At 37.8% G+C, this 27,441-nt stretch overlaps 1 protein-coding gene and 1 long non-coding RNA gene across 9 annotated transcripts in view; one reads left to right on the top strand and one right to left on the bottom strand.

Moving 5' to 3' along the window:
* WNK3 (WNK lysine deficient protein kinase 3) overlaps window positions 1-18,997 on the top strand; it is a 154,762-nt gene extending 135,765 nt beyond the window's left edge. For 7 of the 8 annotated variants that reach the window (XM_034649330.1, XM_034649327.1, XM_034649328.1 and 4 more), the window contains 3 exons: window positions 1,635-1,846; window positions 11,824-12,026; window positions 16,295-18,997. In XM_034649330.1, coding sequence (XP_034505221.1) covers window positions 1,635-1,846; window positions 11,824-12,026; window positions 16,295-16,624 — 745 coding nt within the window. In that variant the 3' untranslated portion in view covers window positions 16,625-18,997. Of the gene's footprint in view, window positions 1-1,634; window positions 3,117-11,823; window positions 12,027-16,294 lie in introns of those variants that run through there. The other variant, XM_034649333.1, reaches the window with a different exon arrangement.
* The window catches only part of LOC117797427, a 32,299-nt gene that overhangs the window by 2,888 nt on the left and 1,970 nt on the right, over window positions 1-27,441 (bottom strand). The window contains exons 2-3 of the long non-coding RNA XR_004622380.1: window positions 24,749-24,897; window positions 14,531-14,625 (exon numbers count right to left, since the gene is read on the bottom strand). This is a non-coding gene — a long non-coding RNA (uncharacterized LOC117797427). The remainder of the gene's footprint in view (window positions 1-14,530; window positions 14,626-24,748; window positions 24,898-27,441) is intronic.

Genomic DNA, 27,441 nt, shown 5'->3' with positions numbered 1-27,441 from the left:
TAATAAGATTCCTTTCATCTTTATCACTCCGGGGCTACTTTAGGAACTGGAGCTATTTGAGGACAACAGACCAAATACTAAAATAAAAGGTTCTCCTATTCCTCTTTATAGCTTAGGAAATTACTAGGGTTTTAGGAGCTGTATTCCAGGAACAGGGATAAAGACCAAATGTATATATTTTACTATAAATCATAATATCACAACAGTAAAAAAGCACACAAAACAATCTCTTACTTCTCATGCCCTAATCTCATTTCTCAGAGGCAACCACTGTGAACTGTTTGGTATATATCTTACCTGTCATTTTTCTGTGCATTTACAAATATATACTTTTTGCCTTTTATGAAAGTGAGGTCATAATATACATGTTATTCTACAATTTTTTTACTTAACGTTGTTCCTTATATATATATACATGTTTGCACAAATAATCTTTATTCCATATATTAAAATAGCCATTTAAAGTTTATTTAATCTTTTATTAATGGGCATTTCAGCTTTATTCCATATTTTGGTTATGTAAACAATGTTGAAGTAAACAACCTTATAATTTTACATACTTATGTGAGTATTTTTTGTAGGAAAGATACGTAAAAGTAGAATTTCTGGGTTAAAAGGTATTTATACTTTAAATTGATAGATACTGCTAAAATTGTTCAAGGTGGCTATACCATTTTATACACCAAACAAATATATGTGAAAGTGGGGCACCTGGCTGGCTCAGTCAGTAGAGCATGTGACTCTTGATCGTGGGATCATGAGTTCCAGCACCATGGTGGGCATAGAAATTACTTTAAAATATATATATATATGAAAATGCCTGTTTTCTCACTTCTTAACAACATTAGACTGGATATTATGGATCCTTTTAGTTTTATTCCAATCAGATGAATTAAAAATATTTCTTAAGAAGGAATTGTGTTCTCCTAATTAATAGCGAAGTTGTACATCATCTCATATTTATTGGCTACTTGTATTTCCTCTTTAGAGTCACCTTCTCATATTCTTTCCCCTTTTTCCTATAAGGTTGTTTCTTTTTTTCTTATTGATTTTTTAAAAAGATTTTATGTGTTTATTTGAGAGAGAGTGAGTGAGCATGACAGGGGGGTGGGCAGAAGGAGAGGGAGAAGCAGACTCCCCACTGAGCACAGAGGGCCTGATGCAGGCTGGATCCCAGAACCGTGAGATCATGACCTGAGTCGAACGCAGCCACTTAAACGACTGAGCCACCCAGGCACCCTTTTCGTATTGATTTTTAGGAACTATTTGTATATTCTGAATATTAACCTTTCACTGTATGTTGCAAATATTTTGTTATTTATACTTGCAACATATAATAAAGAAAAGGTTAATATTATCAATACTATGTGACTTTAAATTGTATTTCATTGTCTTTCACTATATTGAAGTTTTAGAAATTTGTTCTTGTCAATTTGTTCACTTTTTTCTTAATGTCTGATTAGTTTAATGTTGAGCTTAGGAAGGCATATCCCATCCTAAAAATGTGAATATTCTGTATTTTCACAGTCTTAATCTAAATTCCTTGTTAAACTTTCCTTGTATTGGCGTAGTTTCTTGAGCCATCTGTATGGTCCCAGTGCTATTAAAATGCTTTCTGCATGATTTTCATTTAGACACATTCAGGAGGTGGTAAATCTTCAAACCCAGCAGAATAAGGAGCTGCAGGAGCTCTATGAACGCCTTCGGGCAATTAAAGATAGCAAAAGCCAATCATCAGAGGTTCCTCTGCCACCTTCATCACCACGTAGACCAAGATCTTTCAAAAGCAAAGTTCGTAGCCGCCCCCAGTCCTTGACACATGTGGACAGTGGCGCAGCTGCTACAGGTAAATTGGTCTTAAAGTGATTTTAAAAACCCGGTCAATTATCAGCAAAATAAGAAATATAATAATGGTATAATTTATTTCTTATTTTTAATAATTTATTTCTTATTAAGCTAAGCTGCTTTAAAGAAGTACACATTATCCTGAGATTCTTTTCTGCCTTTTTGGTATTAGATGTTCTTTTGTGAAATAATGGTAAGGATAGATGATAGATTTTGGAGAGCAGATGAGTGAGTTTTATGTTTTCATTTGGAAAACAAACACCTGGAAGCCCAACTTCAATCCCCCAAATAGTTTTTGAATGTTAGCAGTCATTGGGAACTAGAGTTTGTTAAGTTTGTAGCTAACAGAGATAATCTTAAAAATACTGTCATGTTCTATGTGATGTAAGAGATCATTGTTTATTATTTATGAGAATGTTAGAAAAATGTACTTCTTTGATTTGAAAAAAGAGGATCAGTCTCTACTTAATAAAGAAGTTGTTAACTGGGTCAAACTTTTTGGTTACATGTGCATAGTCAAGTGGGGGTTGAGGGTGAACTATAAGGATATATGTGAGATCTCAGCAGAATTTGTGGTAGACAGAATAATGGCCCCCAAACATGTCTTTGTGCAAATTCTTGGAACCTGTATGTTTGGTTATGTGGCAAAGGGGAATGGAGGTTGTAGATGGAATTAAGGTTGCTAATTAACAGACTTTAAAATAGGGAGATTATCCTGGATTATCCAGGTGGGCACAAGGGAATTCAAGAGTCCTTTAAAGTGGAAAAGGGAGGCAGAAGAGAGGGTCAGAAAAGATGTGAGCAGGGAAGCAGTGTCAGACAGATGCAGCATTGCTAGCTTTGAAGATGGAGGAAGAAGGCCACAGACCAAGGAGTTCAGGCTGCCCCTAGAAGCTGGAAGAGCCTGGCGAACAGATCTCTAGAGCCTCCAGAAGGAATGGAACCCTGACAACACCTTGATTGTAGTCCAGTGAGACCCATATTGGACTTCTAACCTACAGTACGATAATAAATTTGTGTTGTGTTGGTATGGATGTTAGCCACCAATCTGTGGTAATCAGTTATAGCAACAATAGAAAACTAACACAGAACTCAAGAACGGGAACTCTACTTTGTGATCCTCATAAAGATAGAACTGAAGGGTAAACTTAGATTGAGGGCAACTTTGGAAGTTTAATAGCAGAAGCATGTGGCCTTTCAGTCTAATACTCTGCCATTAATTGCTATACTTTTTTTTAGAGATTTTATTTATTTATTTATTTGAGAGAGAAACCAAGTGTGAGAGAGAGCATGAGAGAGAGAGAGAGAGATAGAGAGCACAAGCAGGGGTGAAGGGTAGAGGGAGAAGCAGACTCCCTACTGAGCAAAGACCACGATGTAGGACTCGATCCCAGGACCCTGGGATCATGACCTGAGCCAAAGGCAAACACCTAACGACTGAGCCACCCAGGCGCCCCATGTTTTGTTCTTTTTTTTAAATATTTTATTTATTTGTCAGAGAGAGAGAATGAAAGAGCAAGCACAAGCAGGGGGAGTGGCAGGCTGAGGGAGAAGCAGGCTCCCCGCTGAGCAGGGAGCCTGATGCAGGACTCAGTCCCAGGACCCTGGCATTGTGACCTGAGCTGAAGGCAGATGCTTAACTGACTGAGCCACCCAGGCACCGTGATTCTGCTTTGTTCTTAACTGACTTGCTCTTTTTATGTAGTTTCTGTTTCCCCAGAACTTTGACTTGCAGATGGCTGTGGTTTGTTATGATCCAAAGCATTCTTTCACTTTCCAATCCCTGCTTAACTGGCCTTTGTCGTATTCCAGAGATAAAAAGTTAACTGACCCTTCTCATCTTTTCATGCAAAGAAATGGGCCAGAGGCGGTTGCCTGTCCTATTGTTGAGCTCTCCTCCAGTCAGGTTGTTACAGGATTTTTTCTCTGTAGGTGAGCGTGGTTCTTGGTCATGCCAATTTGAAGAATGAAGAGGTAGACTAGACAGTTGATGGGAGCAAAGCAAGGATTATCAAGCGACAGGGAAGTGATAGTACAGTGCTCCCAAGGAGGGAGGGGACCTGAGAGAGCGTTGCCACTAGAGTTTCTAAGTCTAGGGGTTTTATGGGCTTTGTTGGAGGGCTGTTTTAATCTGATTAAGCCTCCCTGGGCCTGTCATCCAATCAGGTTTTTGTCACATGGGAAAGGGTGGAGGGCTCCTACCAGGGTGGTATAAAATCCTTTTAAGGGTGGTTTCCTGATAAGATGGAGGGCGCCTTGTCCCTGCCTGCCTGCCTTCCCACTATCCTTCGTCAATATCTGTTGTTGAGCCACTGTAGTGAATTTATTTCAGTTATTGTACTTTTTAAATTCCAGAATTTGTATTTTTAAGAGTAATTTCGATCCCAATCGATATTCTCTACTTGGTGTGAGACATTGTTATCATGCTTTCCTTTAAATTTTTAGGTATAGTTTCCTTGAATTTGAATACAGGTTTTATCTACTAAGACCAAAATCTAGGCCCCCTTCAGGATGTTTTTGTTGACTTTTTTCTGTATATGTGACATTCTTTTCTCTTAGCATGTATCTTATTTTGTGATAAAAACTGGACATTATAGATAATATATTGTAACAGCTCTGGTATCAGATTCTTCCACCCTCTTCCCCCCCCCCAGGTCTGTTGTTGTATTTTGTTTGTTTATTATCGTTATGGTATTTTCTTGTTGCTGCTTATTTGTTTACTGATTTTCCAACACTACTCTGTATTTCCTGCAGTGTATGCCCATTGAGTTCTTTGCAACTTTAAAAAAATTTTGTTTATTTTTAAGTCTGGCATGCTGATGTTCACACCTGACTAGTACATTTAGTGGTGAGCCAGTGATTTGTCAGAAGATTTCATTAAATGCCTCGTCTGGATGTTTTTGCCATGGGAATCTCTGTAAGAAGGCATACTTTCAAGCTTTACTTTATAAGACAGCCTTTGAATTTATTTCCTGCTTGCCCAGGAACTGAAGTTCAGCCAGAACTGAATGATTGGTACTTTCTCCTTTCTTGGGTCTTTCCTGGCATGCCAGACATTTATATTCCCAGGAATATGTCAGAGGTTTTGAAAGTTTCCTGTGGTCTTCTAATTGTCCTAGAATTCCTTTTTATTTCTAGGCCAGGCTCTTGTTTGCCCCGACTGAATCACAGCCTTATGCATCCAAGTTGTTGCCAGCACTTTCCTTTTGTTTCAGTAATGCCCTGGAGGTAGCTCCCTAACCCTCCCCCCTCCCGATACCCAGCCTGCCTGGGTTGACCTGAGCTCTGAGTGAAACCAAAATATCCACCACACTCTAAGAATAGAGGTTTTTGGGTTTTTTTTCAGGTTGTTGCAAGTTTAGACACGATATTGACTCTGGGGTGGTACTTTAAAAAAAGATTTTATTTATTTATTTGAGAAAGAGAGAGAAAGTGCACACACAGGGAGAGGGAGAAGCAGACACCCTGCTGAACGGGGGGCCTGACAGGGATCTCCATCCCTGGACCTCAGGATCCTGACCTGAGCTGAAGGCAGACAAGGCAGATGCTTAACCAACTGAGCTACCCAGGTGCCCCTGGGGATGGTACTTTTAAGGGAACTCAAAAAGAGGTCTAATCTCTATTGTCTGCAGTGCTGCTGGATTTTGGCTGTCACAGCACTGAGTTGAGGAAGAAGCAGGGATGGGACTTGCCAAAAGTTAAAATGTCACAGACCTCAGTGGTTTTTCTTGAATAAATGATTTTAATTTCATTCTGTGTCTTTGGATAATTGTTAGAGTTCTGAAATGGTTGGTTTGAGTTGTTTTGCCCATATTTTTATTGTTTTAAAGAGCATGCTCACCTAGGCCCTTACTCTGCATTTTTTTAAGTCTTTCTCCTCCCTTTTCTTCTGGTATCTCAAAGACCTTGTGTTGAATTAGTGTTATTTCTTCTTTAATGGTCTGGAAGAATTGTCCAATGAAACTACTTGGGCTCAGAGATTTCTATTTTAGGAAGTTTTTCACTACAAATTCAAATTATTTAATAGGATTATAGGATTATTCAGGTTATACATTTCATGTTGAGTAAGTTTTGGTAGTTTACGGTTTTTGAAGCTTGGTCCATTTCATCTAAGTTGTTGAATCTCTGTGTTTAGAGTTGTTTATTATTACCTTTTTAATGTCTTGGAAACCTGTAGTGACATGACCTATTTCTGATATTTGTAATTTGTTCCTTCTCTTTTTTTTCCTTGTCAGTCTTGATAGAGGTTTATCAATTTTATTGATCTTTTTAAAGATATTCAGTGTTTGCTTTTATTGGTTTTCTCTATTTTTCTGTTTTAACTTTCATTGATTTCTGCTCTTTATTATTTTCTTCCTCCTACACATGCCTTGTTTTTATTTTGCCCTTTTTCTAATTAAATGGAAGCTAAGATTATTTTTTAAAGATAGATGTATGAGAGGGAGCATGTGTGAGCACAAGTGTGTGCCAACAAGCGGGGGGTGGGGGGTAGAGGGAGAGAGGATTGAGAGAGAATGCTCAGGGAGACTCCCCACTGAGTGTGGAGCCCTACTCAGAACTCAGTCCCGGCACTCTGGAGATCATGACCTGAGTTGAAGTCACTAGTCTGTCGATTAACCGACTGAGCCACTCAGGTAGCCCAGAAGCTAAGATTAGTGATGTGTGAGACTTTTCATTTTATAATATAAGCTTTTAATGCTATAAATTTTCCCAAAAGTACCACTTTGGCTCTATCTACTAAGATTTTTTTTTAAAGATTTTATTTATTTATTTGACAGAGATAGAGACAGCCAACGAGAGAGGGAACACAAGCAGGGGGAGTGGGAGAGGAAGAAGCAGGCTCCCAGCGGAAGAGCCTGATGTGGGGCTCGATCCCAGAACTCCCGGATCACGCCCTGAGCCGAAGGCGCCCCTATATCTGCTAAGATTTTTAAAAATCAGGCTTTATTTTGGGGGGAACAGTTTTAGATTTACAGAAAAATTGTTAAGATAATACAGAGAATTTCCAATTTCTGTAAGATAGTACTGACAGTACCCCACACCCAGTTTTCCCAATTACTAACATCCTACATTAGTATGGTATATTTGTCACAGCTGATAAACCAATCTTGATACGTTATTATTAACTAAAGTCTACATTTTACTCTGATTTCCGTAGTTTTTACCTTATCTTTTTTCTGTCCCAGGATCACATCCAGGATACTGCATTATTTAATGTTCATGTCTCCTTAGGCTTTTCTTGGGTCTAACAGTTTCTTAGAACTTCCTTATTTTTGATGACCCTGAAACTTTTGAGGAGTACCAGTCAGCTATTTTGTATAAGTTTGGTTTTCAACTCTTCTTTACTTACTAGTGCCAGAAAATGCTCTAGGCTAATTTTGTATATTTCCTGCCCCAGGAAGTAATTGACCCATTTTTTTAAAGATTTATTCATTTAGTTTATATATATAGAGAGAGAGCGAGAGAGCATGCATGCACATGAATGGGGGAGGGGCAGAGGGAAAGAATCTAAAGCAGACTCCTTGCTGAGTGTGGAGCCCTATGTGGGCTCAGTCCCACGAACCATGAGATCATGACCTGAGTCAAAACCAGTTGTTGGCTGCCCAATCAGCCACTCAGGCGCCCCTGACCCAATTATTTTTACCTTGTAAGTTTTAGCCTTCTTTGGTCTGTTGTTCCAATATCAGTTCAGTTACATTGCCTCTGTGGTACTCTTTGGATCTTTTCCACATGTGGGTCTCCCAGTGGTCACTCTCAGTCTGTGAAAGTTGTCTTAGTTCAGTTCTCATGTCTTTGGTGTACTGCATTTTTTGTTGCTGAGAGAAAGGAGTATGCTCAAGTGTGCCCCTTCATAATAGGAAGAGAGCATAAGGAACTCTGTGCATAAATTTCTCTAGATTCCTGTGTCTTTTTCTCTTGCTGACCCTATTGTGCATCTTTTTGCTGTAATAAACTTAGCTGTGAATACAACTATATGTTGAGTCCTTAGACCTTTGATTGAATCACTGAATCTCTGAGTGGTCCTGGGGACCCTGAAACATAATTGCATTACATAATCTCAATCCTCAAAACAACTCTAAGGTAGGTAGAAGTTAATGTCTATCTCTTATAGGTAAGAAGACTAAAGTTAGTGAGGTTAACTTCCCTAAGACCTCAGTTCATAAGCGAGGAAATTCAAATCTGTTTAACCCCAAAGCCTTGGTTCTTCACCGTTATTCTGCATTGCCTCTCAATACCAGAAATTGTGTCTGCAGTGGCTTGAGAAGAGGCAATGGAAGATTATAGAGGGTGATAGTGGTCTGAGACTGCCACATATAGGATGTAGTATTTGAGTTGGTCATGAAGGATAAATGGACAGGATTAAAATTAGTGAAGTGCTGTGGGAAGGTTATTGTCTATAGGTAGAACTGCATGATATAAAGGCATGCAAATGTTAAAATGCAAGATTTGTTTCCAAGAAAGAGAATATAACAGTTGGATAAAATGGAGGGTTTACATTAGAATTAGAAGGTTTTTCTTACATACTTTAAAAAAGAATTTCTGGCAACTGCCATAGCTTGTCTATGCTACAGTTTGGTGTAAGATAATGTATCTGATCTAACACATAATTATATATTTAAGCTTAATAAATGAGATAGTATGTTTGTTTAGGGATAGTAAATATTTGTTCTGCAAAGATAACCATGACTACTACCAATGACTTTGCCACCTAAACAAGTTAAAAACCCACTGTTGTTAGTATTAAGAAACCTCTAAAGTTGGGGGTGGGGGTTGAACAGTAGAGTGAAATGCTGAAAACAGCATTTAACTGATACTAATCTGGTGGCAGTGTGAAGAATGTATTGGCTAGAGCTAGGGAGTGAATCCATTTAGATCATTGTAATCCTAGCATTCCATGTATGAGATGATTAAGAGCTTAGAGAATTGTGGAAGTGAAAATGGGCAAGAGATGTTGTATGGATGAATTGTCACGATGTGGTGATGAACTGGATATTTGTACGTTTTCGGTGAGATCCAAATGTTCAGAGTCTGAGTAGTTTGAAGAAAATATGAAAAATATCATAGAAATATGACATTTAGGTCAACTGTTATGCCAAGACCATGTTAGGTTTGATTCTAGGTGTATTGAATTGAACAATTGATTGACATCCAAGTGGCAAAACACATTTGGGTTCTTAAATTGGCTTGAAGAGGGGTCAAGGTTTGAGATAAGAGGTGGGAACATTTGCAGTTGGGTGGTCACTAAAACTATCTGAATGTGGGCATCACCTTGGGGAAAAAACAAAAAAGAGCAACAATGACCATATTGCGGTTTTATTCATTTCATCAGTAAGAAATTAATATTAAAGAGCATCTTTGAAGTTTTAAGTAATGTTATAAGTAATGTTGACATTTTTTATAAATGTTGAAACATTTGTACAGTACTTCCTTTCATGTAGGTATTTTCTAGTTTGTGAACTTTAAGTGGTTTTTTATAGTATATGAATAACTCTTAGATGAAATCAATAAATAATTGTCCTTTCCATGCATAAAGTGTAGTTAGGCACTGGATAACATTCAAATAACGTTTTTTTCTTATCATATAGCACTTTGTTCTTGATAACTTTTGGAAGGTATGTGTGTGCATATCTTTCTGTTGCCTGCTTAGGAGTCTTGCCCTCAGTACCTGTTTGGTTTGTTAATCATTTCTTCATTTGCTGCCTATTGTGCTACTAGTGCAGCAGCCATCATTACCATCAATTGTGAGGGTTCGAGGTCAATTGTTGCATCAGAGTTGTACACAAGAATCCTGATATTGGGCTTTCCCTTAGCGCAGAAATGTTTTAAATGAATGACATTCAAACTTAGCTCTATGCGAAACATTTTTTTTTTTTTTAAGAAACTGAGGGGAATGAGCACAGAAATACTCCTTAGGAGAAGCTGGGTGGACAAAAATGTTGACATATATGTGTATGGTTCTGGCTATCATCTCCATTTTAATCCTACCTGCTGACATTTTTCCAGGGTAAGAAGACAATGTTAAAAGGCTTCAGCTCCAGAGTCTTCCCCAATATCATTCTGCTATTTGTTCCATCACTGGAGTTGACAGAGAATTAGATGAATGTGCAGAGGGAAAACAGGAAAAAAAAGGTCTTTATTATAGGCTGACTTGTCTTTGGGTTTTAAGTCTTAGAAAAGGAGGGAATTCCAGCAAAATTGGTATGTCATTTTGGTATCTCATGGTTGCCCAAAAGGTAGTATACGTGATTTTTATAAAACTCTTTTATATATGTGATTATGGTCCAATTAATTCATTAAACTCTTATTAAGCAATTTTCATTAATATGTTTTCATTTAATATTTAATCTCCTTGAATCTAAGCTTTCAGTAGTGCAGAGTTCATTGAGAATCACAGACTTTGTAAAAGCACTCTTTAAGATTATCACGTTCCTCCTTTTGAAGCAAGTTCCCCATTCATTTCCCAGTGTATTCTATGGGTTGGTATGGTACAGTGGAAGGCACACTGACCTAACTGTCAGGATACCTGGATTCTAGCATATAACCTCAGCTTCTGGATCCCATTCTTCTCATCCAAAAAGTAGAATACTTGTTGAGCCTGTATCACAGGCCTGTTATTAAGTTTCAAAAATGATAAAGAAAATTACTTTGAAAGTGTTAATATGGAGGCTTCTTGCATCATCTTCAGCAATTTCCATATTTTTTCACAATTACAAAAAGTACCATAACAAATGTACAAGAAATTTTCATATGCTTGTTTAATAAAATTCCTGAAAATGTTATTGTGCTTATGTTTCACAACTATAGTTCCTAAACCCACTTTATAAATTTTGGCTTGTAAAGCAGAGGAATTGGAACTTTCTGAATTTTTTCTATGAGAATGATTTAGTATATGTGTATAATAGTACTGAATAATTTAAAGACTTAATGTACTGTTCAGATTAGGAAACTTTTTGCTGACAGAGACTTCCGTAATTGATTTGTTTCATTTATTTAGACATCTTATGCTCTACAACTCATGAGGTTCATACACCCTCTGCATTCTTGTTTCTGCCATTTGTTTATTTATCATTAACAAAAATATTGGTGAAAAAGCTAAATGAGATTCTAGTTTTCTGATGCTTTTTGAAAGTCAGTATGGTATACTGAAAACAGAGAGCATCCTTGTCTACACTTCAGCATTCCATGCCTGATTCAGCTGGTAACTAATTGCAAGAACTCAGGCATATATCATTGTATTTTTTCTGGGGCTCATTCGTTCATTATAAAACAAGTGGTTTGGATTAGACTTCTAAGGTTCTTTTCAATTTTAACATTCTATGATTGTTTAAACTCTTCTAAGTATCTATATGAGGAAACTAATGTAAAGATCATAAGAAATAGGAAGATCCGTAGGAGAAGGAAGGGAAGAATGAAGGGGGGGTAAACAGAAGGGGGAATGAACCATGGGAGACTATGGACTCTGGGAAACAAACTGAGGGCTTCAGACGGGAGGGTGTGGGGGATTGGGATAGGCCAGTGATGGGTGTTAAGGAGGGCACATATTGCATGGAGCACTGGGTGTTATAAGCAAACAATGAATCATGGAACACTACATCAAAAACTAGGAATGTACTGTATGGTGACTAACATAACATAATAAAAAATTATTATCAAAAAAAGATTATAATTGGTACTAATGTTTTTAGAGATACTGTTTATTCTATTTAACTTATAACTTATACCTTATTTGACTTATACCAAGGTGACCATATAATTTGCCATCCAACAAGAGAAAACTTTTGACAGTGAAAAGCATACTGTTAATAATTACTCCAGGACAACAGCTTTTAACCAGGACTGTCCCAGATAAACTCGAATGTCTGTTTACCCTATCTGTACCCCATATATGAGGTTCTGTCAACTGCATTATTGGCCAAAGAACAGTATTTATCAGTTTTAATTCCTTTTTATGGTTTTCCTGGTTTTTTTTTCTTCTAGATCCAGTGTGTGTGGAAAGTAATGTAGCATCATGCCAACAATCTCCAGCTAGTAAAAAAGGGATGTTCACGGATGACTTACATAAACTGGTGGATGACTGGACAAAGGAAACAGTAGGAAATTCTCTTATTAAGCCAAGTTTAAACCAACTCAAACAGAGTCAACACAAACTAGAGGCAGACAACTGGAACAAAGTATATGAAGTAAGTTGTTTTTACATGTTCCTCTTTACTTATTAGAACTAAAACCAGGGGCTCCTGGGTGGCTCAGTCAGTTAAGGGTCTGAATCTTGATCTCAGCTCAGGTCTTGATCTCACGGTTGTGAGTTCAAGCCCCACACTGGGCTCCACACTGGGCTCACACTGGGCATTGAGCTTACTTAAAAAAAAAAAAGAACTAAAACCATAAAAATTGATTCACTTAGTCACTATGAGTGAATGGTGTGATTTGACAACATAGAAACTTTTATCCTTGTCTAGATTCATTATGTCTTTGAGCCAGTTATCTTTTAGACCAGGGGTCAGCAAACTTTTTCTGAGAAGGGGCCAGTTAGTATTAGTAAATACTTTCAAGTCGTGTGGTTGCAACTAGTCAACTCTGTCGTAGGGCAAAAGCAGCCATAGACAAAACATAAATGAATGCATGTGGCTTTGTTCCATTAAAACTTGACTTGCAAAAAGAGGTGGTAGGCTGTAGATTGCTATCCCTTGTTTTAGACTCTTATACCTGAAAAAATAACCATTAAGTATCAAAAAGAAGGCATCTAGAATGACAGTTAATTCAGTCCTGTGGTGCAAGAAGAGTTTGGGTTTTGAGGAAAAGCTATCATATGTTTTATGTCAATATTCTTAGAACTACTAAGTGATCTTATTTGTTCAGTTTGAAAAATAATTTTAAAGCTCTTTAGCTAGAATATTGTGAAAGGCATCTTAAATTTATGGGATGAGATGCCTTGTTAATTGCATATGGCCTTAGTCAGATGTACATGCAGTTGAGCTATAGAAAGATGTCCTCAGTGCATTTTGGAGTGGGAAGAAGGCAGGCTTATATAACAGTATATACAGTATTTGTTTAAAATTAGGTACATTAGATATATGTACATACACATAGAAATAGGAAAAGCCATTAACATTATGCAGGATGGTGGAATTTGGGACTTATTTTACTTTGTACTTCTCTGTGTTTGAATTTTTTAAGTATCACTTTTTCACCATGAGTAAATCCATTAAAATATGAATCAGGGCTTAGAATCTGAACCCTGATAATTGAAAGAGATGTATTTGTGTGTGTGTGTCTGTTGTATTTGTATACATGTATGTGTATATTTGTAGCTGTTGCATATAGTTTGGTAAAGAAAGTCTGAAAATAGTTAGCGTTAAGGTTGAATAAAAATTTCAAAAGCCTAGATTTCCCAAACTAGTAAGCAGTGTATTTCTTGGGGACTGTGTGTATTTATTTTACTCCTGGCACTGATTTATGTACAGATAGTATCACCACTGTAAAAATTGCAAGTCTTTAGAGGTAAATTTCAAGGCATAAATGCATTGGTGCTGCCAGTGAGAGATCCGCTGAGTACTCTGTGAATGGAGACTTTTGTTGACTAGTTAGGAGGGTGGTTTTTTACAGTATAATGGGGGATTTTTGGAGGGAGACTGAGTAGAAAATGGAGTATGAACAAAAGTGGTAAAGGTCTTTAAACAGAATTGGGTTCCAGTGTCAACTCAGTCACTTGCAAGGTTGTCTGAATATAGGAAAGTCATCCGTGCCTCAATTTCCATGTCTTTAATACCGAGATAATACTTAACCTGCCTTACAAGATTGCTGTGAGGATTAAATGAGGTAACACCTATAGAGTGACTAGCACAAAGTAGTTACTATTTTTGTATTTTGAGTTCAGTTGATTATATCTTTGTGTGGAAAGCTCATCTCATAACTAATGTTCTTGCTTATTACTAAATCTGTGGCCTTACTTAGAAAATTTTGTCACGATTATGTCAGGCCCTATACTTTGTGCCAATCCCCATGCTAGGCACTAGGTTTGATGAGCAAAAGCAAGTATGTGCCCTGTCTCATGGAACTTACACTCTGGTGGCCCAGTTAGACATGAACAGACTTATATAAATATAAAATTGTAGCTGTAATATGGACTACAAAGGAAAAATTAAGATCATATAGTAAGAGATTTGATCTAGTGAAGGGATGTCAAGCTTTCACTGAGAAAATGATGACTGAACAGAGATCTGAAGAATGAGTAGGTGCTAACTAGGTGGAAAGGGAGGGAATATGATTCCAGGCAGAAAGAACAGCATATGCAAAAGCCATGTATGGGTAAAGGGATCATGAGGGGACTGAAAGTAAGCCAGTTTGGCTGAAGTAAAGAGAGCAGAGAGGAGTTGGTACGCAGTAAATCTAAGGAGTTTGGGAGGGTCTTAAAGGTGGTGATGATAAGGAACTTTGTCTTTATTTTAAGAAAAATGGATAGCAAAAAAAAGAAGTTGGATAGCCACTGAAGTCCTAGGGCTAACATCAGATTTGCTTTTGGGAAAATATTACTCTAACTTGAAGCAAGAAGAGAGGATTATAGGGGGTAAGGGTAGAAGTTGATAGACCAATGAGGAGTTAGTCACAGTAGTCCAGATAAAGAGAAGTTGAGATGAAGAAAAATGAATAGATTCCAAGAAATGTTTAAGAGATAAAATGGGGGTACCTGGGTGGCTCAGTTGGGTAAACATCCGACTCTTGATCTCAGCTCAGGTCTTGATCTTGGGGTCATGAGTTCAAGCCCCATGTTGGGCATGGAGCCTACTTTTAAAAAAAGAAAAAAAAGAGAGAAAGGGGACAAGATTTAGTAATGGAATGGATGTATGGCAAGAGGAAAGGTGTCAAGACCAGGTTTCTGGCTGCCATTACTGGCTATCATTCCAGCGTACCAATCAACAAGATGTGTAACATCAGTAGGCAGTGTGTTTTTGTAGAGGAAAGACCATAGGTCATTTGAATCTCAAATTCCTTTGAAATATGCAGGAGAATGTTAAGTATAACAAATCATCTACAATTGTCTTTTTTAAAAAATAAAAATCACATTATTGTTTGTAAAATAATAATGTCCATTATAGAATTTAATAAATGCAGAAAAGTACAAATCTTAAAATACCACCTTCAAATCCCACTACCTAGAAATAATTGTCACCATTTCAGATATCTTTCTATGTCTGTATATGGCTACATGGAAATAACTTTATAAAAATGCTGTCATACTGTATGTGCTCTTTTGAATCAGAAGTATTAAATTTCCTTTTACTTAAACAGGACAAAAACACTGATATGAAGAAGGGATTACTGAACTTGAAACAAATGTGTTTTTTCACCTCCAGAGATATGGTCATTCATTCTTGAGTCAAGCAAAAGCCTTTAACTTTAGTTTCAAAGTTTGTTTGAAAGGCTTTTAGCTTGACAATTCAACTTAGAAGAACTAAGCATTTGGGACTGATACCAAACCGTACTTTATTATTTTTTTTTAAGATTTTATTTATTTATTTGACAGAGATAGAAACAGCCAGCTAGAGAGGGAACACAAGCAGGGGGAGTGGGAGAGGAAGAAGCAGGCTCATAACAGAGGAGCCTGATGTGGGGCTCGATCCCACAACGCCGGGATCACGCCCTGAGCTGAAGGCAGACGCCTAACCGCTGTGCCACCCAGGCGCCCCCCAAACCGTACTTTAAGTGAGAATTATTTAGTTCCATTAGACTTACTATTACCATGTGCATAAGATTTCAGTAATCTCAGTAGATGTGCATAATAACAATAGGACATGATAAGGAGAGTCAGGCAGGAATATATTTTCACAATACTGACGAAAACATGGTTGTCTGGAATTTAAACTTCCAAAAATGTAATAGGAACATTAGACTTTAAGGTAGTGAGTAGAAGTGGGTAGGGAGGTGACATTTGTTGAGCACCTACTATTTATGCCAGGCTCTTTCCCCTGTGCCACACTAAATCATGCTCTTCTGTCTCCAAAGAATTACGTAGTAAGCTGGTCTGTTGTCTGTGGTGCTGAATGAGAGAATTCATGGGGCTAGCAGAAGGAAATAAAAATAGAAGAATAGTGCTAGCATAAAGAAATGAGACAACACTAAATTGTGAACAGAGATTTAGCAGGGTCCTTGGAGTTAGCTGGAACTCTATGCAAATCCTCACCTCACTATCAGGTTGCTTAGTGATATTAGGTGTCACCAATTTTGAGCTTCAGTTTCTTTATCTGAAAATGCCTACCTTGTAGGGCAGTAATGAAGAGGAAATGAACTAATGTATGCAACAATGCTGGGCACACAGAAAGGTGCTCCAAAAGTGGTAGCCGCTTATAGTAATAGTAGGAATAGTAAGCCAGAAAGAATAGGAAGGAATATAGATGGGTAAAAACATCGACCAAATGAACTGATCTTTTGTTTTTATTTTTGTTTTTGTTAGAATACTCCATCTACTATGGGCTACACACCAACATGGATTTCTTCACTGTCCCAAATCCGTGGAGCTGTCCCAACCTCCTTGCCACAAGGACTCCCACTCCCTTCATTTCCTGGGCCATTATCATCATATGGAATGCCCCATGTTTGTCAGTATAATGCTGTGGGGGGGCCAGGGTACCCAGTACAGTGGGTAGGAATTTCAGGAACACCGCAACAGTCTGTAGTAATTCCTACTCAATCTGGGGGACCATTCCAGCCGGGAATGAATTTACAGGCGTTTCCATCTTCATCAGTGCAAAATCCATCCACGATCCCTCCTGGCCCCAAATGAATCAGAGTAGATAATGAAGAAAAGGGAGATTTTTTTCAGAATTATTTTCAGGACACCTAAGATACTAAACGTTCTTCTTCTTGGGTTCTGCCATATTTTCCCTTATTTGAGTTTACTTTCCAGTGTATTTTTTTTTGTTCCATTGTGGTATTTTATATAGCTCATCATTCTGTAGAACTGTGCAGCCTGTACATAGAATACTGCACACAGAAATGTTTTTTCACTTCAAATCCTATCCTCTTTGATACTTGATTTTTTAAAAATACCGTTCAGAATGCTTTAATAAGCTCAGCTTGAGCATTACCATTTCCAGGACACTTTCCATGAATTGCTGAGAAGCCCCCATTTTTTACTGCTGCTATCTGCAGCTGGATGATACTTTAAAATGTATAAAAACTATTTAAATTTATATTCCCCAAACATGGATGAAGTGAGACCCTCCAACAGCCGGAGTCTTATGGGATTCTTCACATGTTTATCTTAGGTTTACCTTTCACAGAAGGCAGGGTAACTTGCTGCAGGAAATGTTTTGGTATATAAAATTAGAATAACTTTGTCAACCAATATAGACCATGAGCCCTTTTTAATGTGATTTTCTTCCCGTCGTCACAGCAGGAGGAGTGAAGCCTTGTTTTAGGTGAGGCGGAGAGAAAGGAAAAAACAGAACTGTAACAGTTCCTTGATTCTGCAGATACTGTAGCTGCTTTAGGGTTTCAATAGTAATTCAAAGCAGCTATCTCCTTGTTTCTCATGTGCACACTACATTGTTTTTGAGCATCTGAGAGGCATTGGTTTGGCTTGCATTCTTTTGCAAGGGATATATTGCAGCTGATATGAATCTCATTTTGGGGGAATCTTTGTATTCCTAACAAAGAGGATTCAAGTTACACCTCTATTGATCCATTTTTCTGAAGTAGAATGTACTTGACACAGTAGGTTGTAGGTTTTGAGACTTACACATGAAACACTGGCTTTACAGGGTTCTAAGATTGTGGGGTATACACTGTCCTGCAGTGAGATAGTAGACCCTCGAAGGACACTATTTAAGTTGCCCTTAGCTTTTTCTTTCTTCTTTTTTTTTGGGATTGCCATTTTTTTAGTTGTTATAATTTCTCGTTAGTATATATAGCATCCTAGATGATTTTAGATCTTAGATGATTTTGGCAGCCTCTTTAGAATCTGAGAGAGATTACTGTCAAGTTGCACTTTACTGGGTTTTATCCAGTTTTAGGAGGAGGTGAGGCAATGTCAAAATATACACTTTTGGTTTTCAAGAAGGCTAACTATAATAATCTTAAAAGGCTGGTCACAGAGTTACCTAATGCTTAGTCTGTGAAACCCAAATAGAATTCTTAAATGGTATTAATCAACTACCACATATACATTAAAATGCTTTCCACTCTGAAAATTTCAAGGTCATTTCTAGTACACATTTACCTGATAATGAGTTCTGTCTACTGGTAAACATTCCAAATTTCCACCCAACATTTCTTTTGACAGATTTTCCTCCATGTTCCTCTAAAATTTTTACCCCATGAGCTTGCCAGGTAATGAGGAAAACTTTTTTTTTTTTTTGCATAGTCTACTTTGTGACATTCAGTACCCTTTTTCAAAAAATGTGTCTGATATTGCTTACCTGAGGATCACACTAATCATCATAAAGATTCTGTCACTATCCTTTGGGGTGTCTAAGGCAGCATTTTCAGAATTGCTGTTGATAAGAGCCACAGTTTCTTTTCATAAAACATACTCTGGTTTGGGTGAGTCTTTCTAAATCTTATGTACAGATTCTTCAAATTTCTTCTACAGTATTGGTTTGCAAGTTGCAGTGATTTTAGGAAATTAGTGTAATGCAAATGCTTGCATTGCAGTGTTTTCCATGTGTACAAAAACAATGCACCTAAAATCCGTAATTCTTTAAAACTGCTCGTGTTTCATTATAAGAGTTGGCTTTGTGTAATTACATTAAGACTTACAACCTATAAAGTGAAAATCCTGCAGGTTTTAAGATCCCTTCCTCACTAGATGTAATCCTTTTAAACAGTGTACCCCAGGATGAAAAAACCTCCATGGATGACATGCACAATTACATTTATTAATGGCTGCTCTACATCAAATGTCCCACATTTTGCCACCACCTCTGTTTTATGTATAATTCATTGTTCATTTGCCTGCAGACTTTTGCAGTGCCTTGTAATGTTGAGAATCTTTTCAGATTTTTTGCTGGAAAGAAAAGTAGTCTTCTAAAGTTTGAAGATGGTGAATAGTGTACTGCTGTCTCCATGCTGACTGCAGTAGTTGGGTTAACATATGTTATGTATACATGATGTATATGTAACATGTATAAGTTTAAAAATACAGAAAAAAGTGGGTTTGTGCAGAAATGAAGAAAACAGTGTTATTCACATCACTGTGGGTTTTTATTTTTTCCCCATTACTTAAATGTTTGATTCAGATTATAGTCACTTTGACTGTAAATATTGGCTAGTTTTCTATGTAGGGGTTTTACGTTATTTCATAATTTTGCTAACTCATATAATAGTGCTGTTTTCATCCTTGCTGAGGTAATTTTCCTCCCCAGAAAGAATTATCTCTTGAGGTGAAGCTCAGAAATTCCCTTCTTACTTAACAAAGAGCCTACTATATAACAAGGGCCTTCTACCCACTCCAAAAACCACACGAACCTGTCCTTTTCATTTTCCTTTTCGTAGGAGAAAAAGGTTGTACTAAACCATCCTGCTTGTAAAGTTTATTTGGGGGATAGTCTGTATGTCCAACCACCATGTTTACTTCTCAAAGTACAAGTCTGATGAATATTACTGTATCTCCATATGTGGCAATGTGAGCATTTCATCATGAAGTACATGCTGCTATGTTTGTGAAGTTGGGTGTAACATCATAAGACTATGAAACCAGTATTGGTGTAAATCTAATGAAAATAACCCTATGTATATTTGTAGCAGTCTTGAATCTCTATTTAAGGTAATTTGCTGTAATATAACAAATATCCATTTTGTTTTTCATCCTTTTCTTGCCAATTTTCTATCAAGCATGAATTCTCATGGTCTGACAGCAAAATTATCTGTGAAGGTTTAAAAGGCACTTTTCCGCTGTGATTTTTGGATTGAGTGTGGAGTGTTATGTACAGTATGATGGGATGTATCATTTTAGAACCCCAGATTTAATTCCAGTCCAATTACTTTTGTTTATCTACCTCATTTTCAGTGCTATTTGGGGGTGCACAAGTAAACACTGCCTGTGAAACTTGCTTTTTTGCCTTGATTCTCAGTATTCTTTCAGGTTATAAATCTGGTCTGCCTCCTAGTCCCAGTGCAACCGTGAGTTCGAGATGAGAGGGACCACCACTCTGCCACCTATCTGTGTTTAAGTGATGAGAGCCATGTGCCTCTGCAGAATAAGCTTTGGGGATTTGGGAATGGAGAGCAGAGAAATAAATCCAGCTGGTGGCAATGTAGGACTTAGTTTTAGGAGTCAGTCCTAAAATAAACGGTAAGAAAGTATCTAAATTAGTCCAGTGCCTGTAACTTTGCATCTTTTATTAGAGATGCATTTCTCGTCTGTGTGCCTAAAGGGCTATGGGTTGAAATTGCTTTAACTACCACAGTGACATATTTGATAAATCCTACAACAGTGGCCTCTCATTCAGCGTATTTGCATACTGCTAGGTATTTGCAGTGGTATTTTGTTACCTTAAAATGGCTGTATGCTTTTTGGTTGAATTGTAGCTGGTGGTAACTGTTTGTCCAATCTCTAAAGTTTATTGGAGGCATTGCCTTTCTTCTTTGCTGTCTTTTCTGAATGATGAAATGATGCATTCCTTTTCTTTTTCCAGAACACTCAGCTAATGTTTGTAAGCTACATGTTCCTTGTTTCACGTTTACTGTGTATAACACTACAGCATATTTAATGTTAGCAAATGCTGTATTTTAGGCTTCATGCACAGATACATTCCTGAAGTATATTTGCCATCAGTTTGGGATTCAGTTATTTAATCTTCTGTTTGGTTTAGAGAAACTTGAGATTTGAGGTGGTGTGCAGGCCATTTTCTAGAATAGATTGTTCATTTTTTCATTCTGTAGTGTATTGGGGACTTTTTTTTTTATCCCACCTTTGTTTTGAAGATGAACCAGAAAGGGGGGTGTGTTGTAGAAAAGGCCATTGAGTTGATAAATGTAATTTCTGGTATTCAGTTTTTTAAAAACCAATCCAGACAGTAAAATTGTAATGCTCAAACTTGGTAAAATCCTTTGAAATTAGTATGAAATTTTGATGGAGCCAAATGCTTTCAGATCACTGTGGAAATAGTCTTTGTATGTGAAGAATGAACACAAACATTGGTCAGGGTCCTTGATAGCCAACATAGGCAGGGCCTGGAATAGTGGCTAGGTGACACTGAAGTTATTTTCAACTGAGATAGTTGGAGGAGTGTACAAACCAACAGTTTCCATTCTGGAAGGTTTTCTTTTAATTAAAAAAAAAAACTCAAAAAGGCTAAAAGTCAAGCAAGAAGGGAAGAAAGAAACTGGGCTCTTGAGGAAAAAATGTACCGTTGTAAAATAAACTCCTAAATGCGTGCTTGTCATCCTTCCAGGTTTTTTTTTTTTTAAGTTGCATTTCTTTTCCACTATAAGTTAAGATTTCAGATTGAGATTTGTGGTCCAGAACATACCCGCAGCAGAAATAGTGACTGATCGGAAAGTGCAGTTGTTCAAGGTCTGTCATGCTCAATCACTTAAAGCTGTATCTTGTTTGATATGAATATTAAGCATGTAGACCTAGTGCAGCATGGGAGCCACTCAGGAAGTTTATGCAATTAATAAACTTTCATGCATAATTTACTATGAAGTATGCAGACTTTCAGCCACTTCTCTACACTTAACATTTAGTTGTATATGTGAACTCTCCTTTCTTAATTGGGGAATGTAGCATTATATAGAATGTTGTTAAACTTAATTTTAATCCTTCTTGACATTAACCTTTTTGGGGGGGGTTAAACCAAGTGATCTGCCTTTAAGCAGTTGTCTGATTTTGGTTCTTTGAAACTGTGATTTTTATTTCATTTGTACCCAACCATTGTAAGTATTTTGTTTTGTTTCTTGGAAATTTTGTTTTAAAACAGAAAATAAAGGCTGTGTTATAAAATGAGTATGGTATCTTATTAAAATGCTTTCATAGTCACTGCAATCACCTGACTTAAACTGGTTCTTCATTTATCAAATGTAATTTTTAGCAGATTTAGAAGATTTAGTCCTATAGATTATGCTGGCTGAACAAATTAACCAAGCCGTTGATTATCTCTTGATGTATAGCTCTAGCAAATTTTGAGTTGTACTTCTTCTCCACTCTTATCAATGAGCTATAATTGTTAACAGTCACTATGACTTTCTGAGTACCTATTGTGTTATCTAGGCTTTTACCTGTGACATTTTTAATTCACAAAACAATCCTATAAGCTAAGTCTGTTACTCTCTCCACTTTACAGAGAAAATTTATGGATCAGAGAGATTAAAGAATTTTCCACGGTTAACACAGTTAGGAATGGTGAAGCCTGGATCCAAACCCAGGTCTGTCTGACTCCCAAGCTCATGGGAAAAATAATAATCCATAAACTGTAGGAAAAATAATCCATATACATTTACAATAAGTTTTCATCTATTATTAGGATTAGTAGGTAATCTTTTTACATATCTTTCATGAGGTTATATCCAGTGCTTGTTTCATAATTTCAGGAGTAGAAGTATGTGTTTATGGTACAAACAAGGATTCAAAATGTGCCCTTTGCACAAACTTATTAAGGAGATTTCCTTTCATATTGACAATGTTTATGGTACATCTTTGGGAAAAAAGTACATTTGGAAATTTCTCTCCCACATCTTTCATTTACCACACTACAGTGACATGGGAAACGGCCAAATGAGGTCTGATCACTTGTCCACTTGATAACTTAGAAGAATTGTTGCATATGTTTATGCAATCAGCCCAGGAGGAAGAGTTAGAGGCCTATCAAAAATATCCAAGATTAGCTGAGATTTTAAAAAAATATTTTTAAAAAATCTTTATTACCTTCATTTATTGACTCAGTAACTCTGAGGCATTCTATCTTAGATGACCCCTAAAGGGAGGATGCAAGGTACATAGTGGAACAAGCATGGGTTTTGACTCCTAGACCTCTCAAACCTCCACTGTCTCATTTGTAAAATGAGGTTGTTGTATTAAATGAGATATGTAAAAGCAGATACCTCTGTCCCTAATTTGCCAATTATGTTTATTGTATGTGAAATATCTCTGGTGACTTTCACACTAAACTTGTACTTGAGAAATCAGGCTGGTTTGGAAATGGACCCTCATTCTTATTACAGTTAATACAGATAGACGTTTTAGAGTCCAACAGACCCAGATTTGTATTCTGGCTTTGTGAACTTGGGAAAACTGCTTAATTTTTCCACTTCAGTTTCCTCTTCTGTAAAAAGGATAGCTGCCTCAGTTGGGTTGTTTCCAGACTAAAGGAAAAAGCATATGAAGGGCTTAGCACTATACCTGGCCCATAGTAGGTTTGCTCAAATAATAGTAATGACTACTCAAGGGACCTTACATTATCACTATTTTAAGAGAAGAGGAAACAGGTAACAAAACTGAACCCAACCTGTGAGTCAATGTGAGATATGTTGGTGGAAGAGATTAGCTATTAGGAAGAGAAAGGTCCTAGATGATGTAACAGAGTGAGGTCCAGAGGTGAAAGTGTTTAAGTTGGGAGATAAGAAAATATAAAACCCATTTAAAATGTGCACCACTAGATAAAAGAATGAGATGGAAGAATTGTCTGTGCCTGAAGAGTTTAGAAGGAGCTGAAGTAGTAGTAGTGGTTGGGGGAAAAGAGGGTGGGGGGGTCTTACAACAGAAGCTCAAGACAGAAGTAAAGATGTACAGCATAGGTAATGGTCCAAATAGGAGCAGGATCTTGTGAGAGATAGATGAAAAATTGGAAAGGACTAGCTCACATGCGTGTTACAAATGAAGAAATTGCCTCAGGAATTAAACCAGTATTTGTAAGTTTTCTCCATTCCAGCTCAGAGATTCTCAACCCTGACTGCATATTAAAATTACCTGGGGAGCAGAACAATGTGAATGTACTTATCACTATTGAATTGTACACTTAAAAATGGTTAAGATGGTCAATTTTGTTGTATATATTTTACCACAATTTAAAATAAAAATGTTTGTGTCCCATCCCTACAACCAATATTGTTACATCCACGTATTAATGTAATTATGGTTGAGAACCACTCTCATTGTTTACTAATCAAATGACTTCCCTGCCTGCTATTAGCCAGTTGTTGGTTCAAGAAAAACAAGAAATATGGCAGCCTCATTAGACCTTCTAATGAACTATTTCCTATAACCATGTGAGCTTATAGCCTCTCAGGCCTCAAGGTTCTGGGCAATAGAGAAAACTAAGTGGGCCCCTTGCAGAAACTGAACAGCTACTTAAGCGCAAGATATCGGAAGATTGAGTCCAGTGTGCACTCTCCAGGCAAACTATGCTTCTCTCCACCCTTCATGATAAGAATGAACATTAATTAGGTGCATACTGTGCCAGTTATTATGCTAAGCACTCTACATTTAATCTCCATAAGCTTCTGAGGTAAGTATTGTTACCACCTCCCTTCCAAGCTCCCCGACTGCCAAAAAACTGCTTTCTCCCAGTGTCCAGCTTCATTCCTGGCATGCAGTAGGTACTAAATCTGTTGAATGAATTAATGAGTCCCTATTTCACAGATACAGTAAGGGATCAAGAGGCTAAGTAACTTGTTAAAGTTAGATTGCTAATAAGGAGTTGAACTAGTACTGGAACCCAGATCTTGGCTCCAAAGCACACAACTTAACTACTATTCTGTGACATCTACTATCCCCTTCTGCTTTCAGGGCTTTGGCCTATGTTATCTCTACTCTTTCTGGCCTATTCAGCATAAAGTTTCTCCTGTATTAGGTATGTTAAGACTCTTGTGTACAAGTAATAGAAATACAATTTAACAAGCTTAAGCAAAAGAGGAATTTATTATAAAGATGGTGGTGTCTTACAACCCAGGGATAATGCAGACGGACCTTAGGAATAAATAAATCAGGTGCTTGAATGCAGCCAGGATTTTTCATCTCCTCTCCAGCTCAATCCCAAATTCTCTGTGAAGGTACATAAAGGATGGCTCTTGCTGCAACCATGAGGATAAGGTAGAGAACGTGGTAGAAAAGGGGTGCTGGGAAGACAAAACAAATGTTTACCTATGCTCATCCTCTTAACTGCCCATCAACACATGCCATTTTCCCCATATCTACAATTCCAAAAACGCCCATATCTAACAGAATCCACGGATAAGTGCAAGTCACATGCAACTTTTGCATCCAGAAGCAACGGCATGGCATAGACATGCCCCTTCCTCATCTACTTCAGTGACAACCTAAATGTGGCTCCTCTTGATTCTGCAAGCTTTAGTAAATTTAACTGCCACCAACAGATCTAAAATGAGAAATAGAGAAATAGATTAACCACAATCAAAATTCCCTTTTAGGAAAGGAGAGGGGCACACCATTATCAGCCACCAGGTCCAAGTATGCACCATTTCCGCCTGGATAGGAATAAAGGAAATAAATTTCAGGCATAGCAAAACTTAATGGGAGTCAACTTAACTGATGCACCTTCTCACTTAACCAGTCTGTACTTGGGCCTGGGGCTTGTTCTAGAACAGCAGTGATTCTCAAACTTGAGAGTGCATTACAGTCACCTGGAGGTGAGAGACCTGCAAAAACTTTTCTCAACAGAAACATTCCCTTCAAACACCTGCACCAAGAGACTTGACCAAACTTTAGTATGGCTTCTAGCAGCCTAGGGCTAGTCCCTGAGATGACCCATTTCCCATCTGGAAAGCTCAGGGCTGTCAACAGAATTTATAGTTTGCTCCAGCCAATACTTAAAGATAGGCCCCTGACCTCCCTTCTTTAGAGCATTTACTAAAAAGGGCTTACAATTGTGAGTTCTTCCCCTGTCCCCTTGAGATGTGTATGCATCTCTTGCAACTCAGAAGGATATTTCTTAAGGACCAGAGAGCCATTCCTTTGAAATGTAATCATCAGGAAGGCTAGGGCCTCTATCTTGAAGTCTCTGTGGGATAGCACCCTAACTTCGATAATTGCCAGCTAGAAGACCTAGCTGGCCTAATCACTTTCGCACTCTTACCCACTTTTTGTAATTTTTCACTTTCCTGACTCTACTTGAGCCCCTGCCTCCTCCTCCTCTCCTCTCCCTCATCCTCCTTTTAAAACTCCCAGGCACCTCTGCACAAGTGGGAACGGATCCCAGCTTTTCCCCCTACTGGCAGTAGTTATTGAATAAAATCTGTTTTCACTGATTTTTTTTTATTTCAAATTTTTATTTAAATTCTAGTTAACATATATGGTAAAATTGGTTTCAGGAGAATTTAGTGGTTCATCACTTATATATAACACCCACTGTTATCACAAGTGCCCTCCTCAATACCTATCACCCAGTTTTCACTGCTTTAACTAATGTCGAATTTTGTTTATCTTTGACATTACTTAAAACACAGATTGCCGGCCCCACTCAGAGTTTCTGATTCTGGAGGTCTGAGGTGAGGCCTGAGAATTTCTAAGAGTTTGTAGCTGATGCTGATGTGCTTGTCCAGGGACGATACTTTGAAAATCACTGTTCTGACTCATGGTCCCTATTCACTAGATATGATTTTCTAGTGATACAACTTCCTCAAAACCTCATTTGACTGCCTGTGGATTTCATTTGAGGGGACTCAGAATGCTAATAACAAGTCCAAGAATCTCGTCAAATTATGCTCTTTGAATCTTCAGCTCTACTAATGGGAATAACCTGGCTCATCCTGTTGCAGCTTCTATCTCTTAGCATTCCACCTAATGATTTGGCTTATTCCCCCTGGCATTCTGCTCAAGGTCTCCAGTTCAGAGCTTGGGTAGATAATAATAGGCTGAGTTCAAGGCTATAAGGTGTCTCTCTCTCTCTAAAGATTTTATTTATTTATGGGAGTGGGAGAGCGGGAGAGGGAGAAGCAGACTCTGCTGAGTGTCAAGCCCAATGTGGGGCTTGATCCCATGACCCTGAGATCAACCTGAGCCAAAACCAAGAATCTGGTGCTTAACTGACTGAGCAACCCAGGTGCCCCATTTCTCTTTTCTAATCTGCTTTGGGTATGTTACACCTGTCCTCTCTTCCTTGCATTCCAGCTGAATGCATTTAGAGAGGGAGACGTCATCACATTTGGCGGATTTGGAGAACAAGGAATCTATGGAGGCTTATCCAGTTAACCTCATTCCAATTACTTAGATGCCCATTTCCTAATCAGTGAAACGTTTCACACAAGAGAGTTCTGCTCTAAGTCAGCAAAGCCCATGAATATCTGACACTCAGCAATTGCAGATCTCTTGATAAAGGCAGAAGGGCTGCTCTGTTTTGAGTCCCAAGAGCAATAAGTAACTGCTTCACTGTCAAATAACACAGAATGCCAACTTCCCGTTAACTGATGTGGGAGATCTCCAATCTCTGCCAGTTCCATATGTTAGGGTCTGTAAATTGCCACACTCCATTTCTCATATCAGTTCTTGAAGGTTTTGTTTTGGTTTTGGTTTGGTTTTGGTCATAAGTAGTTTCTAACCCGATTCTGTCTGAAAAGTAGTAATAGTAAGGATATGGGGTTGCCTCACAGAAACCAAGGACCAAGAATGCTTCAGGAATGATAAAGAACCTGGAACTTAGACAC

Source organism: Ailuropoda melanoleuca, chromosome X (assembly GCF_002007445.2).
Source record: "Ailuropoda melanoleuca isolate Jingjing chromosome X, ASM200744v2, whole genome shotgun sequence".
Classification (NCBI taxonomy): domain Eukaryota; kingdom Metazoa; phylum Chordata; class Mammalia; order Carnivora; family Ursidae; genus Ailuropoda; species Ailuropoda melanoleuca.
Note: the sequence above shows the minus strand (reverse complement) of the source record. Positions and strands in the feature narration are given on the sequence as shown.